The following is a 15027-nucleotide window of genomic DNA, read 5'->3' as shown; positions in this document are numbered from 1 at the left end:
TCCACTAGATTGACCTACAGACAAGTCTATGAGGCATTTTCTTGATTAATGATGGATGTGGGCGGTCCAGACTACTGTGGGCAGTGCCACCGCTGGGCAGGCCGTGCTGGGTTGTATGAGAAAGCGGGCTGAGCAGCTTCCTCCATGACCTCTGATTCAGTTCCTGCTTCCAGGTCCCTGCCCAGTTTGAGTCTTTGCCTTGGCTTCCCTGATGATGCACTGTGATTTGGACATGAAGGCCAGGCAAACTCTCTCCTCCGCAAGTGGCCTTTGGCCATGGTGTTTTATCACAGCAGTAGAAAGCAAGCTAAGACAGACATTTCTCTCACTCTGGACTTGAACAAAAACTCTCTAAAGAAACAGAGGCAACTTGGGGCCCAGATCTACTTTCCCCTGGAGAGGAGCAGGGAGCTTGTCTTAGAGTTATATTGACTCATGTTTGTCCCCAACCTTCTGTAACTGTGAGACAGTCACAACACAGCAGGGAGGAAGTTAGATTTCTTTCTGTCCCCAGTTCACTCAAATTTTAAATGAATCCATTTTTCTGTTTCCTAATTTCTTCTAAAATATAGGGAAAGTAATGGCTCCATATGATGCCACCCCTACGTTGATGAAGGAATGGAATACAACACCTCCCCCATCTACTGAACTCATTCTTACCAGCCAAGCCTGGCATAGGGGACAGACAGGAAGTAGGAGGCAGAGGGGCTGGAGACATGCTTTAGAGGAGTCTGTGAGCTGCCAGAAAACATCATCCTCAGGTTCCTCTCCAGAGTCTGGTACATAAAGGTCACAGATTCCTGAAACAAAAGGTTATTTGAGTTGTGTGAAGACGCATGGCATTGTCAACAGGAGTCATAGGACTCTGACAAATAAAATGAGTTCTAACCCGGCCTGACAAATGAAACATCCGTTCATGTCAGTGTGCTCGCTTAGGCCAGGTGACAGAGACAGCAGAGTCCCACTGAGATGGCAAGGTGTGGCCTGAGACAATGGGCTACCAGGGAAGAGTCAGCTAGGATTTCTTCAGAGCCAGCAGTCTGCATTGATTTGAAGATTCAAAACCACAAAGTGTGTGTGTGTGTGTGTGTGTGTGTGTGTGTGTTTTGGTTTTGGATGTTTTGTTTTGTTTTTTGACATGATCTCATACAAGATATTGCTGGCCTAGGACTCACTGCATAGGCCATGCTGGCCTTGAACTCATGGAGAGCTCCCTGGCTCAGCTTCCCAAGTGCTGGGACTCAAAGAGTGACTGAAAAAAAAAAAGAAAGAATTTTTACAGACCAAAATTTTAGGAAAGGCAAGCCTGGTCAATATAGAGCCAGGATTATGTTTGTAAACAGATGGTTCATCTTTATCAAACAAATGAACTGGAGCAACATCAGGATTCTAAAAATTCCTACCCTCTAAGCCAGGGGTTCTCAATCTGTGAGTTGAGATCGCATTGACAAACCTCTATTTCCAAAAATTTATATTAAGATCCATAATAGTAGCAAAATTACAGTTAGGAAGTAGCAACTAAATGTGGTTGGGGCACAGGTCACCACATATGAGGAATTGTATTAAAGGGTCCCAGCATTAGGGAGCAGGTCACCACATATGAGGAACTGTATTAAAGGGTCCCAGCATTAGGAAGGTTGAGAGCCACTGCTCTGAGACACACCCATAGTGAGATACTGACTATCTGTTTTGACTCTCAAGCTGCCTAGGAAACAGGAGAGGTCCTTCACAGAACTGGAGGTCTATGCAAGGGAACCTAGGGACAACTGGCCACCACTCTTGGAATTCTAAACTGTCACTTTTTTCATTTATTTAGTTTTGCTTTTGTCTGGGGACAGCATCACATTCTATAGCCTAGGCTGGCTTCAACTCATAGCAATCCCCCTGCTTCAGCATCCTAGGTAGTGGGATCACCAGTGTGAGGGTCACCAGTATAATCACCATATAGAACTACCCAACTGTCTTGAAATTCTGACTACAAAGACATAGCACAAACTAGGGCAGTCCTTAGCAAGCCGATAAACATTTGATTCATCCAAATTAAGGGAACACAATTCTAAATTTGCCAAAGGGTGACATAAGACCAAAGAAGACTTCCTATGCCCCAGCAGAGGACAGCAAAGCATATCCAGCTGAGAACATGGAAGCAGGCCAGCCAGCCCAGGCTGGGAGAAACACTGATGTAAGGACCTGTAGATATAAGCAGCATGTCTTCTGTCTTCCCTGCCACCATCCTGCCAGCAGGCTGCACACAAACTTTGACTGGCCCACATTTATGCCTTCGCCATCTCTGGAATACATCATATTTTGAGACCGAGGACATTTGCCGGCCTGGCACAAACCCAGATAACTGTATGGACAGCAACACGCAGGGACTCTGCAAGCAAGCTGTCCTGAGAAGTGTTCCCTACTCCTTCATTGGTAACAGGGAGTTCTCACCGGCGCCCAGGAGCCTGTGCTGTAGAACACGCCTCTTTCTGTGTAGTTCAGGTTTTTCCTGATATCTTTACTTATGAACACAGTCAGATTCCTGTGAAAATCATTTTTCTGCACTTTTGAACTGTTGAAAAGAGAGAGGAAAAATATGATCAAACCCAAGAAGACTACCATCCCCTCAAGATACTGAGCTGAAGGTACACACGTTAATACTGCCTGATGAAGATACACACACATGTTGAGATCTCAGATTGGTACAACAGCACATGCCTGTAACCCTAGTACTTGAGGGCCAGAGATTGGAAAATCAGGAGTTCAATGTCAGCCCGAGCTACACAGTGAGCTAAAGGGCAGCCTGGACAACAAGAGCTGCTGTCTTTTTTAAAAAAAAGAATCACATGGGGGGGGGGGTTGGTGGGACGGCATGGGAGGAGGGGAGGGGAAGGGAGAGGGACCTGGAATTGACATGTGAAGCAACCTTGTTTCTAATTTAAATTTAAATTTAAAAATAAAATAAAAAAATCATTTATCTTAGCCAGCCAAACCACAGATGCCTAGAAGAGCCACTCTGGCTTCAGAACACTTAAGGGTAAGGGAACAATAGACCCTGGGCAAGTCACAGACAGCAAGCTTAATCTAAAGATGCTCATTTGAAAATAAAGCAACAACCAGACTTACTTGCTTTAAAGAAGGAAACAACAAAGGCGACAAAGGCTGGGTGGAACCCTTCCTTCATCTTTTAATTCTCTCCATGCATTAAAAATCCCTTTAGGATGTCTCATGGTAAAGCGCTCACTGTAGTATTTAAGGTTTTTGCTTTTAAATACCTCATTGGTTCTTCAAGGGAACTCTGTTGGGCTCTGGTTGGGCCATCATGCTACATTCCCAGAGTATCCAGCCCTTCCCTCTCCAAGGCTCATCAATCTTTACAATGACATGTTCAGTGCTCATCTGGCTGTCAGGTCATGTGCTGTGAGTTCCTGGTACAATGACTATCTCCAAGTACTTTTATTATTTATGTTATTGCTTTATTTTATTCACAATGGATGATATCCCTTTATGTTGATAATATCATGAATTGGAGGCTGGTTCCTGACTCCAGCAGGAGACACAAGCTCTAACAGTATCAACCAGGACTTGTAGCTTATTCCTCAGAAACCTCTACTTCTTCCCACCTTGTGAATGAAATGCTTTTCCAGATGGAGTCTGGGGAAGGTTCGTAAGTCACAATAATAGTGATAGTCAGTAAGAATAGCAATGACCACTCAGTGGACAGCTGCTGCATGCCTCTGCCTTACTCCCACTATCATCTGTAGCCTGTGCCACTATTTTAGGACCCTAGATGCATTTTTCCCTATCAGAAGGAAGAGCTGTCGCTCAAAAACATTTACCAGTGTGTTAAAAAGTCACCCAGTTGTAAATGGCTCAGCTAGAATAGGAACCTTGTCTGTCTGTCTGAAGACCCCCTTGCTCCACCCTCTCCCAGGGCAGTCCCTCTTGGTGAGGCATTCTTGTGATACAAATGATTCTGGACACACTTACCGGAGGGTGTGGTTCCTCCGGCCGTCACATGTGATGAACAGAGGGTTCTCAGGCAGGTGGCAGTCACTGGGAAACAGTGGAAGGAGTTAGGCATTTGTCTTCCTTCTCTCCAAGCATATTTTTGACAGGGAATCAGTGATGCACTTTACACCACACTTGTCACTAGAAGTCCAATGCACTATCATGCAAACATGAAATGTCCAGAGTCTGAGAACATCATACAAATTGGGTCCCAATCACAGCACCTTTGCCCAGTTATGCCAATTACACCAGACAGATCTATGGCATTCAGTTTCATTCCCTTCCAAAACTCTACAGATTCAAGTTTCTCTTTTACAAGTGAGACACTTTGGAAAATGTAAGGGATGACCTCATTCAGTGAGAGACTTTATAGGAGTAGGTGTGGACGTTATGGGAGGAACAGGCCTTTGAAGGGAATCTATAGAGGCCCTGGAGGGGGCGAGGAGATGCACGAAGGTTTTACAGCAAGGGAAAACCAGGTGCTGGACCCGGAACTGGGGAAACAGTGCAAGAAGGAGCTGAGAGCAATCTTTCCACACCGCCCTGTCAGAGTCCCTCACGCCGCCCTGTCAGAGTCCCTCTTGGGCCACAACTTTATCCATCCCACCAACTGAGCTACATCCCAGCCCCCTTCCTTTTTGGAGGATTTCATTGTATAAAGTGGCTTCATAATGACATTTTAACTCATATATATCATGTACTGAGACCATAATCAGCATCTCATTTCTCTTTCCCCCATTTCCCTTCTTCCCTGTCAGAAACTCTGCTTTTCCTCCTAATAGTTTATGGTATGTGTGGTACCTCAGTGAGAGAAAAATTGATATTTTGGGTCTGTCTTATTTTGGTTAATATGATCATCTTCAGCTCCATTTCCCTGCAGATGATATAATTCCATTCTTCCTGCTGAGTAAAACTCACTGTATGTGCACACACACTTTCTCTATCCACTGGGCCAACTCTGCGCTGAGGAAAGGGCTTCCTCTTTGAATCCTCTTTACACCACTTTTCAGAAGACAATTTGAAAAGGCCAGCACTAAACTCACAGCACATTTCTGAGGTGGGCAGAAGTCTGGCTGGGGCATAAGTATCGTTTCACTGTTTCTTCAGGAAGTCCACTGTAGGTTTCAAATACAATGAATGTACTCTCTCTCTCTCTGGTGTGTGTGTGTGTGTGTGTGTGTGTGTGTGTGTGTGTGTGCGTGCGCGCGCGCAATCACTTTGGGAAGTTTTGCGTGTTGGTAAATTAGAACAGAGATAAGCACGTGCTCTTCTGGCTTTCCATAGTTATGTACAACCAGACCAAAATCACCCAGAAATGGGGCTAGGCTTGAGGACTGTTGCATGTGGCAGAGAGGTGATGGGGAAGAAATGGAGGTTACTCACTCGATTATGACTGGGCATGCTGAGTTCTGCCACTATAAACTCAACTTCCACCTAATAGCAATCACGATAATGGAGCCAGCACTTATTAAGTGCTTTCTGCATGTTAAACCCTTTGCACAAGGGCTGTCACTGACTCCTCACACCCTCATAAAGATGGAATGGTGAGTGTCCCCATTTAAAAGGAATTGAAGGCTTAAGGAGGGTTAGCAACTGGTGAAACAAAACTCAGTGATGAGAAGGAGGTGTCTCCAATTCCAAACCCCACCCTTTCTACATCCAGGCTAGCATGCACCCAAAAACTCTCAGAAGCTGGGAAGGTAAGTCAGTCAGTGCCTGCAAGTATGAAGACCTGTATTTGATTCCCAGCACCCATGGCCTGGTAAGGTGGCCTACAGAATCAGGCAGACATCTGGAGCTCAGTGGCCAGCCTGCCTAGTTGTCTACTCTAATCACCAGGCTCCAGATCAATGACAGGCCCTGTCTCAAAAAATAAAGTACAGAGTATTTGAGGAATGGTTCTCTGCATGTACACACACACACACACACACACACACACACACACACACACACACACACCATACTCCACTGCAAGGGCTAAGGGATCTGACTTGAGATTTTGCTAATTGTTAAAATAAGATTTTGGAGCTGGCGAAATCACTCAGAAAGTAAAACACCTGTTGTGTAAGTGTGAGGACTAGAGTTCTGTTCCCTAGAGCTCACATAAATGAAAGAAAGGTGGGCATGGTGTTCAGAAGATGGAGATGAGAGATCTCCAAGTGAGCTAGATAGTCAGATTATCTGCAATAAGGGAGCTTAGAATTCAGCAAGGGACTAAGTCACAAGATATAATAACCGAGGAAGACACCCACATCAACCTCAGGTCTCCATGCATGTGCACACACATGTAACCATACGTACACACAAAAAGTAACATTAAATAGGATTTATACTTGATTGGTAATCTCTACTAAACCATAGGCTGAAGTCAGTCTTAGCACCAAGGAGAATTTCGTTTCAAATCAACACTGTGTAATTATGATTAACAATGAGTGGAAACAGCAAAGGTTTTTAAGAACACATCACATAATCTTCTGGAGCTACAAGCCTGTAGGCACTCCAACCTATCAACACCCATGCTCTGAGTTCCTGACCTGGAACCAGCTCTGGAGAACAGCTCTTGCTCAAAGAGCCAGCATCCCTACTGATGGCTGTGCTGGCCCAGCTAAGCTTCTCCTCTGCAGAGGCAGCTGTGCCTTTTCCTACCCTTCCTACCCACAGCGTCCCAGCAGCTCATCTGGGGCAGCTGTGTGGTTTCTCTGACCAACAGAGGCTTCCCAGGACCTAGGGACAGTTAGTTCTTCCTAAAGACCTACTTCCTGTTTGCTCTGATTATGTTTGGTCTCTAAGTAGCTCTGGTCCCAAACATGACAAAGTGAAGGCGATAAGAGCCCCGCAGGGGCTGAGCAGCAGTCCCACGGATGCTCTCCATCAGATTTCCTCCAGAGCCTGTGCTTGACAAACCACCCATTGGTGATTTGATTTGGAGGGATGGGGGAGGTGTGTATGAGATACTTCTTGGTGATCCCAAGTTCTGACATGTCTGCCTCTCTGTCCCTCTGTCCCTGAAATGTGAGAGGCATTCACCAAGCCAGCCATATGCTCCCCACCCCCAGGTTAGGTTTTAGAGTTCCCATTGTTTTCTCTGTGAACCACTTTAGACAACACTTCTGAGTTACTTTCCTTTGAGTTTGGCCTCATCAGCCAAAAATGCAAGCGTTATGTGGGGAATGCGGCAAGACAAAACTCACCTGGTCCCATTCTCCAGCATAAAGCTGGTCAGACGGTAGATGTTCGTGGACCAGAACGCCATGTCATCCAGTCCTCCCAGGAAATACTCTTGGAACTGTTCCACCAGAAACGGGGACTTCGTGGAGTATGTGGAATAGAGCTGCAGTGGGAGGCAGGAAGAGTAAGGCGCCGCACTGTCTGCACGGTCCTTTAGCCAGGATTCAGAAAAAGCAGGTCTTTACCTTGGAAACAGCCAGCATCTCCCCATGCCTGCAACACAAATAAGCGTCTCCCTGAGTTGCACTTCCTATAGAAGAGTGAAGCAAGTAACGAAGAGACTGTTGCAGCCATGTGCATCTTCTGTCGTGTAACTGCCTTCACAGTGCACCCCGAGAGCTAAGGTATGAAAAGGGGTGCTCAGGAAACCTCCATAACCCAGCTGCAAACTCCCCTCGGGCTCACACTTACATTGCCAGGAACTGAAGGTATGTGCAGTCAACGATGACATTTTCAGTGATGACTTTTCGACCATAGAGATTATCGTAAATTCTCAGAAGATCTTTGGTGGGCACGTACCTGAGAAGTACATTCAAATGAAAGGAAAAGATGCTTGGGTTCTGAAATTGGAGGTAACAGTAACAACTGCAGAAACTCCACAAGCCCCCATTGTCCCATGATTGACCGTATATATCAGATATTCGATACTCTTTACCAATGTTGGTTATTTAAACCTGCCAATGACACTTGCCATTTTACATAAAATGAAACTGAGTCACAGGGGACAGTGAGTAGTCTTCTCAATGATACAGAACAAAAAAAAAAAACCAGTGCTTCAGTTAAATATTTATGAGAAGACATTTAAGTATCAGAAATTACCAAGTGAAAAAAAAGTGCTCAATTTTGTGAACTCAAAGGGTGTGTGTGGATGTGTGTGTGTGTGTATTTGGGGTTTTGAATAGTGTCTTACTCTGTAACCAAGCCTAGATTAAACTCACTATATATCCCAGGCTGACCTCAGACTTGCAGTGGTCCTCCTGCCTCAGCCTCCTGAGCTGGACTTATAGGCATGAGCTCCAGATATGACTCCTCTCTCCAATGTGCTAATTTTAGATGCACAGGAGAAAGCAACAGAACCCTATGTGCAGCTTTTGGCTCACAGATATTAATTATTTTAGTTGGAAGGACAGCAGTATCTGAAAATCAGACTTATAGTGTCATTTTTATTTCAATTTCACAGTCCTCAGAATAAACAAGGTTATAACAACCACTAAAATCCAATTTTACAATAAGATGAAACAAACAAAAATGAGAGAGGAGATTTAAAAGTTGATTTATGTGTATTTACAAGAAAGAAGGGATTAAGAAGCCGATTTTTCGCCTTTAAGAGTACCTATGACCTTCTCAGTAAAAATGGCTTAACAGGCAAAAGAAAGTAACACAAATATTTGTTTTAATGAATCACTAAGCTAGCAAGAAAGTAAAAATAAAATAAAACAATTCCAAAGTCCAACTCAAACAGAAAGTAGAACCTTTGGATGGCAAGCAAGGAAAGCCTGCTTTACTCTCTACTGAACCTCAGAAGGCACAGGGTGGTGCTGGAGAGATGGCTCAGCGGTTAAGCGCACTGACTGCTCTTCCAGAGGACCTGAGTTCAAATCCCATCAACCACATGGTGGCTCACAACCATCTGTAATGAGGTATGGTTCCCTCTTCTGGCATGCAGATATGAATGCAGGCAGAGTGGTGTACACATAATAAATAAATAAATCTTTTTAAAAATGAAAAGAAGGTACAGGGTGGGAAGCAGGGAGATGAACGTGCATAAGGAGTCATCCATTGGAGCTTGTTCCACCTGCTAGGGACCACACCCTACAGAAAACTCCCCTAGCAGCCCTCAACTGTCAATGACTCCTCAGCTATGAGAGGGAGTCATGAGTACCTTCCTCCTCCATGCTGGAATGCTGACTGGCTTGGTCTTGTGCAGGCAATCACAGGTGCTGGGAGTCTGGGAGTGACTCCTCCTCAGCAGTCCTCCCACAGATGCTGGGAGTCTGGGAGTGACTCCTCCTCAGCAGTCCTCCCACAGATGCTGGGAGTCTGGAAGTGACTCCTCCTCAGCAGTCCTCCCACAGATGCTGGGAGTCTGGGAGTGACTCCTCCTCAGCAGTCCTCCCCAACCTCTGGCTCTTACAGTCTTTCTACTCCCTCTTCTGAGAAGGTCCCCGAGTCTTGGAGTCAGGTGATACAGATGTCCCATGTATGACCAGTCACCTCACAGGCGCTTACTCTCTATTCTTTGACCAGCTCTGAGTATCTGTGTTGCCCTTCATCTACTGCTCAAGCTGCTTCTCTGCTGAGGACAGAACTGTACTATAAGAATCAATAACCTTTCATTAAAATCACAAGTTTCTCCTGAAACACATCAACCTGATCCTAAATTTCATCTGAAGCAGCAAAGACAAAGGTACCTTTGAAGAAGAAAGATGCTTTGAATGAGAATGCCCCCCCCAAGCTCATATACTTGAATGTTTGGCTCCTAGTTGTTGGGCAAAAACCCACACCAGGCCCAGTGTCTGCCTCTCTGTCCCTCCCTGTTTCTCTCTCTGCCTACTGCTTGTGGATAAGATGCAAGCTCTCAGCTACTGCTCCAGGACCATGCCTGCCCACCACTAGCACCCCATTAAATACTTTCTTTTATAAGAGCATGGTATCTCTTCACAGTAATTTCAAAGGTCACTAAGACAGGAGACAAATAGGAAGCTCTGCCCTTATAGGAGCAGACATACAGCAAAGTCAGGGGATGGAAAGAACCAGGGTTCTGAGGACAGTCACTCAAACCAAGAGAAGAGAGAGGAAAGCACACAGGATCTGCTGCAGGCCAGTGAGGAAAAACTACTGAAACATGGTTCTAGAATACTCGGCTACCTCTATGGAAAAAATAATGTTAAATTTATATTTCATCTTATATAAAAATTCTCAGATAAATTAAATGTAGAAAATCTTTCTGCTCTTCCAAGTTTGGTTCCCAGCACCCACATCAGACAACTCACAACTGCCTATAACTCCAGTTCCAGGGAATCCAGTTCTCTGATGGTCTCCAAAAACACCTGCATGTATGTGTTACACATATAGGCAAGGAGGCACACACACATAAATAAAAATAAATATTTTAAAAACATAAATGTTTTAGAAGGCTACATAAGAGAATACTCTCATGCCTTTAAGGTACAATATTTCTTTAAAAAGACATCAGAAGCACACCTAACTAAGCAGAATAGATATAGTCAACTACTGTGGATTAACAAGTTCTATTTGTCATCACCCTATGTGAAAATATATACTACAAACTGCACAAAGATAATTGAAAAAATAATTTAACAAAATGATGAGGAATTGAGGAATTAGAAACTATATATTCAAAACACTATTCAAAAACACTAACAAAATCCAGAGCTAGTCACACAGACCAATAACCGAGGCTTTCTGAGAGGCTGAGGAAGGAGCCTGCCTAGGCTATGAGTGAGTTCAAGGCTAGCCTGAGAGGCTCAGTTAGACCCTGACTCAAATTTTAAAAAGGAAGAAGGAGGAGGAGGAAGAGGAGCAGCAGCAGCAGCAGCAGCAGCTAAGGACTTAATAACATGGCTGCCTAGCATTCAGAAGGCTCTGGGTTCAGTACCTAGTAACAATGGTGATATTACAACAAGAAATAAAAAAGACAAACTAATGGGAAAATAGGTCATAAACTTTAAAAAAAAAAAGCAAACCCAACAAGAACCATTCATAAATGCCAGTTTGGCATCACACATTTAAAAGAACATTGGTCTTACCAGTGCCTTGTGAGGTAATTAAAATTAAATTCAAACTGGCTCAACACATCTCCTCCTATGGCAAGAGAAACATATTTACAGTCTGTGGGCTAATAGCAAGACACTTCTTACAAACACATTCCCACAAAACAGACCTTTCCCATAGCTACTCTGTCTCTGTTTTGGGTCTGTCTTGAAGAAAAAACAAACAAACAAACAAACCATCTTTTAAAAATCTTAGCTAGAGAAACATATGAATTAAGAATCATTTGTATAATAAAACAATTCCACTCTCTATCTGTGTGTTTATTTTAACAGGGCCTCACTGTGTAGTCCTGGTGACCTGGTACTCACTATGTGCTTAATGCTGGCCCTTCAGCCTGCAGTAACCCTCCTTCTCACCTTCCCAAGTGCTGGGATTACAGGTGTGTGCCACCACAGCCAGCTTTGATTTATGTTACTTTAAGGAAAGATAGACCAGATAGGTGCTTTTAAATAAATACTAGTGCATATTTGAAGAGAATTACCACAGGAAAAGGACAGAGGTCGCCAAGTGCAAGACAAAGCCCAGGTGACTCAGACTAATTTAGTGGATGGGTCTTGATCCAACAGATAAGTGAGCATTTTAAAATAAAATTATAAATCAACAACAAATGCATGTTTTTAACATGCCCATTTAGAAATGCATCTCTGTGTTGAATTCTCAATGAACTTTAGCATTACAATTAGAAAAATAACAATGTATAAGGTTGGCGGGATGGCTCAGTAGATAAAGGCACTTGCTATGTATGCCTGGTGACCTAAGTTCAATTCCCAGAACCCACAGAAAGGAGGAAGGAACCACTCCTTAAAGCGGCCCTTTGACCTCCACACGTGCACAATGTGGCCGAATGCACACACACATCATGCACATGAGAGCACACAGGCTCACACATATACACATACACATGTATCACACTGATAAATAAAGAAAGTAATTAGCATATGAAAAGTGAATAAACAGTACCAAAATCACCAGCTGAATGAGCCTCAGAATAGGAGTCATGAAAGTCAATCTGAGGAACAAAGAGAAGCACATGGTTAATGTCACAGATTGTGACCTAGAATGCCACCCCTAAGCCAGACAAGCTGAGGGGAGGTGACAGACAGCCTGACCCAGGGGACAGCAGAAGTGATCTTAGTGGGCTTGGTCTTCACACTAACATTCTCCTTTTTGCCTGTGTTGGCCATTGAGTTTGGTGACAAGACTGCTCCAGACAATTGTGCCTTCCTGGCATGGGCAATGTCTCCAATGGAGTCCAAGATTACCGGTCCAATAGAATGGAATTAACAGTGACTAAAGTGGATGGAGGAGGGTAAGAAGGGACAAATATGAGCAAGGTACACTGACATGTATGTGAAAACATCATGATGAAACCCAGTATCTTATATGCTAACTAAAGTTCAATTAAATGCAAAAAGCAGGCTGGAGTGGTGGTTCAGTGGTTAAGAACATTGATTTACCTTCCAAGAGAACCTGTGTTTGATCCACAACAACCACATGATGGCTCACAACTGTCTGTAACTCCAGTCCCAGGAGGACCTAATAACCTCTTGTGGCCTCTGGAGGCATTGAATATACATGATGTACTGATACACAACACTCAGGCAAAACATCCAATTACATAAAATAAAGAATAAAATCTTAGCTTAAAAATGACAAAAGTCAAATAAAACAATTAATTGTTGGGCCTTTCAGCTAAGTTATCAGGACAGACTGCAATTCTGTTTGGGAGCTAGCAATGTTGAACAGAGCCAAGTGGCAGGTATTCCCTTCCTTATTCAGACATAGCCTCAAAGACACCGAAGAGACACATCTGTCCCTGTTTCCAGCACATCAGTCCTCTTTGCTTTTGTGGATGACTCTTCAGAGGTGGTAATAATGAAAGGTATGCATTAAAAAAAGGACAAAACTCTGACCAGAAGCCACTTTGGGCAGGATGGCTTATTTCCACAGGATGTGTGAGTAACCTCAAGTTTTCCTTTCTTTAAAATAATCTAGTCTTGTTTGTAGAGCATGTTAAGCAAGTGTTCTACTCTGAGCTACCCTGCACCCCAGCCTGAGCCCACTTTTGATCTGGGTGTGACAGTGGCACTCTCATGGTGATATGTACTCACCGCTCCCATCGTCCTGAGGAATCCTTGTTCAATACCCAGACTGTGCCAGCTGACATCAGCGACCATGTGAGAGGTGATTCCAAACAAAAAAGCTACCAACTTCTCTGTGTCCTGGCAAAATACAAAATTAAAGTCTTATGTGTTTGGTTATGTCGATTCCCTGAAAGACTTTAACAAACATGAACTAATTTCCATTACTGAAACTTAACAAGGAATTAGAAGCAGATGAATTATATGGCTTCTAGTTCCAGGAAAGTATATAGAATTTTCTGAAATGCTGTGTAGTGCCTTGGAAGGTTTTCAGATTCACTGTCATTGGAGCAAAATGACCAAGTGACAGTCTCCAGACCTTTCTTTGATAATATTAAGTATTGACTAGGCATCTGCTGTGTCCCTGTTAGTGTGCATGGCACTGCAGGCCGAGTGATAATTAGCCATCCCAGTCTGGGAATCAGAGATTCCAAATGGAGTGACTCCGAAAGTGCTAGTTAGTGCCGTGGTGAACTGATGTATGGTTAGAGGGCACACCCACCTTCTCCCAGGGCAGAGGGTAGTTCTCCCGAATGTAATGAATGCTGGCATTAAGAAACGGAGTCCAGTGAGTCCTCTCAGACACATCATGGTATTTTCCTGATACAACAAAAAAGTGGAGATGTGAAGCCTAGAAAGTTGAGAGCCTCCTCAAATTTCCCATGACTGCCCACTGTTTTGCTAGACCCCTTCACTTTCCCTCCAATACCTTATTTCCTCTGTTCTTCCTCCAAGGACACCTCATGAACAGACAGACCAGAAGAGTCACTCAGAGGATACCTCCACAAGAATGTGCCTATATTCCAACATCTTATCCCCTGTTACTCTTTACTTATTTTTATTATTGTTGTTATTATTACATTTGTTTATGGTGTGTCAGTTTGTGTATACGTGCACACTGCATCACAGCACTCATGTAGACATCAGAGAACAACTTCCAGGAGTCGGTTTTCTCCTTCCACTATATGGGTTCCAGGAATTGAACTCAGGTCATCATACAGGAAGCAACCACCTTGACTCACTGAGCCATCTCACACACATACTCCCCAATTATTCATTGGAAGTTACTTTTCTCTGCCATATATTGGTCCTAATCTTTATATCACATAGGAGAGTATAAACTGACTTATGAAAACATGGAAAGCCAAGCATGGTACAGATTGACTTGGTCAAACTGGAACAGATTTCAGTGAGTCTAATAACAGATATTTTATTGCCAATGTATTTAAGCCAAATACAATTTTTAAAAAAGTTTCCTGATGTAACACAATCCCCATTACACAAGGAAGTGTAATTACATTGAAACTCAACTCAGTGTACATGTCATTTCCTCCAAGAAGATGGGTTCTAAAGATATGTTAGCTGTGCTAGCTTAAGGGCCTAAGGGTCTAACTCGGTCTTGGCCACACAAACAGCATAGAGGTCATTTGGGCTATTAGCCACCTCTGGTTCTGACTGTGAAAGTTTGGGGGAACTTCTGGCTATAAAGGTCATTTAGGTCATCATTATAAGAGCTTGCTATGGCCTGACCCAACAGATAACATAGATCACCAGGCAGTTATTCATTTTCAATTCTCAGCTTTCTGGGTGGAAGAACAGGTTTTTCATTTTTCCCATTGGAAAGACAATCCTTATGTAAACTGTCATATCATCTGAGTTTGACTTCTTCCTTTCCAATTTGTATCCCCTTGATCTCCTTTTGTTGTCTTATTGTTCTAGCTAGAACTTCAAGTACAATATTGAAGAGATACAGAGAGAGTGGACAGCCTTGTCTTGTTCCTGATTTTAGAGGAATTGGATTGAGTTTCTCTCCATTTAGTTTTATGTTAGCTGTTGGTTTACTATATATTGCTTTTATTATGTT

The 15027-nt window shown here is 43.5% G+C and overlaps 1 protein-coding gene across 16 annotated transcripts in view; it reads right to left on the bottom strand.

The window, feature by feature from the left end:
- Nucleotides 1–15027, bottom strand: part of Gpld1 (glycosylphosphatidylinositol specific phospholipase D1) — a 69241-nt gene that overhangs the window by 28683 nt on the left and 25531 nt on the right. For all 16 annotated transcript variants that reach the window (XR_005880811.1, XM_040755738.1, XM_040755741.1 and 13 more), the window contains 10 exons: nt 13666–13763; nt 13134–13244; nt 11983–12031; nt 10998–11052; nt 7639–7746; nt 7413–7440; nt 7191–7330; nt 3979–4044; nt 2440–2560; nt 661–800 (listed from right to left, as the gene is read on the bottom strand). Coding sequence is in view for 15 of the 16 variants with exons in the window: in XM_040755738.1 (XP_040611672.1) it covers nt 661–800; nt 2440–2560; nt 3979–4044; nt 7191–7330; nt 7413–7440; nt 7639–7746; nt 10998–11052; nt 11983–12031; nt 13134–13244; nt 13666–13763 (916 nt within the window). In the remaining variant the exon portion in view is untranslated. The remainder of the gene's footprint in view (nt 1–660; nt 801–2439; nt 2561–3978; nt 4045–7190; nt 7331–7412; nt 7441–7638; nt 7747–10997; nt 11053–11982; nt 12032–13133; nt 13245–13665; nt 13764–15027) is intronic.

This window comes from Mesocricetus auratus, unplaced genomic scaffold, assembly GCF_017639785.1.
Source record: "Mesocricetus auratus isolate SY011 unplaced genomic scaffold, BCM_Maur_2.0 Super-Scaffold_100013, whole genome shotgun sequence".
Taxonomy (NCBI): domain Eukaryota; kingdom Metazoa; phylum Chordata; class Mammalia; order Rodentia; family Cricetidae; genus Mesocricetus; species Mesocricetus auratus.
This window is presented reverse-complemented; position numbering and strand designations above follow the sequence as displayed.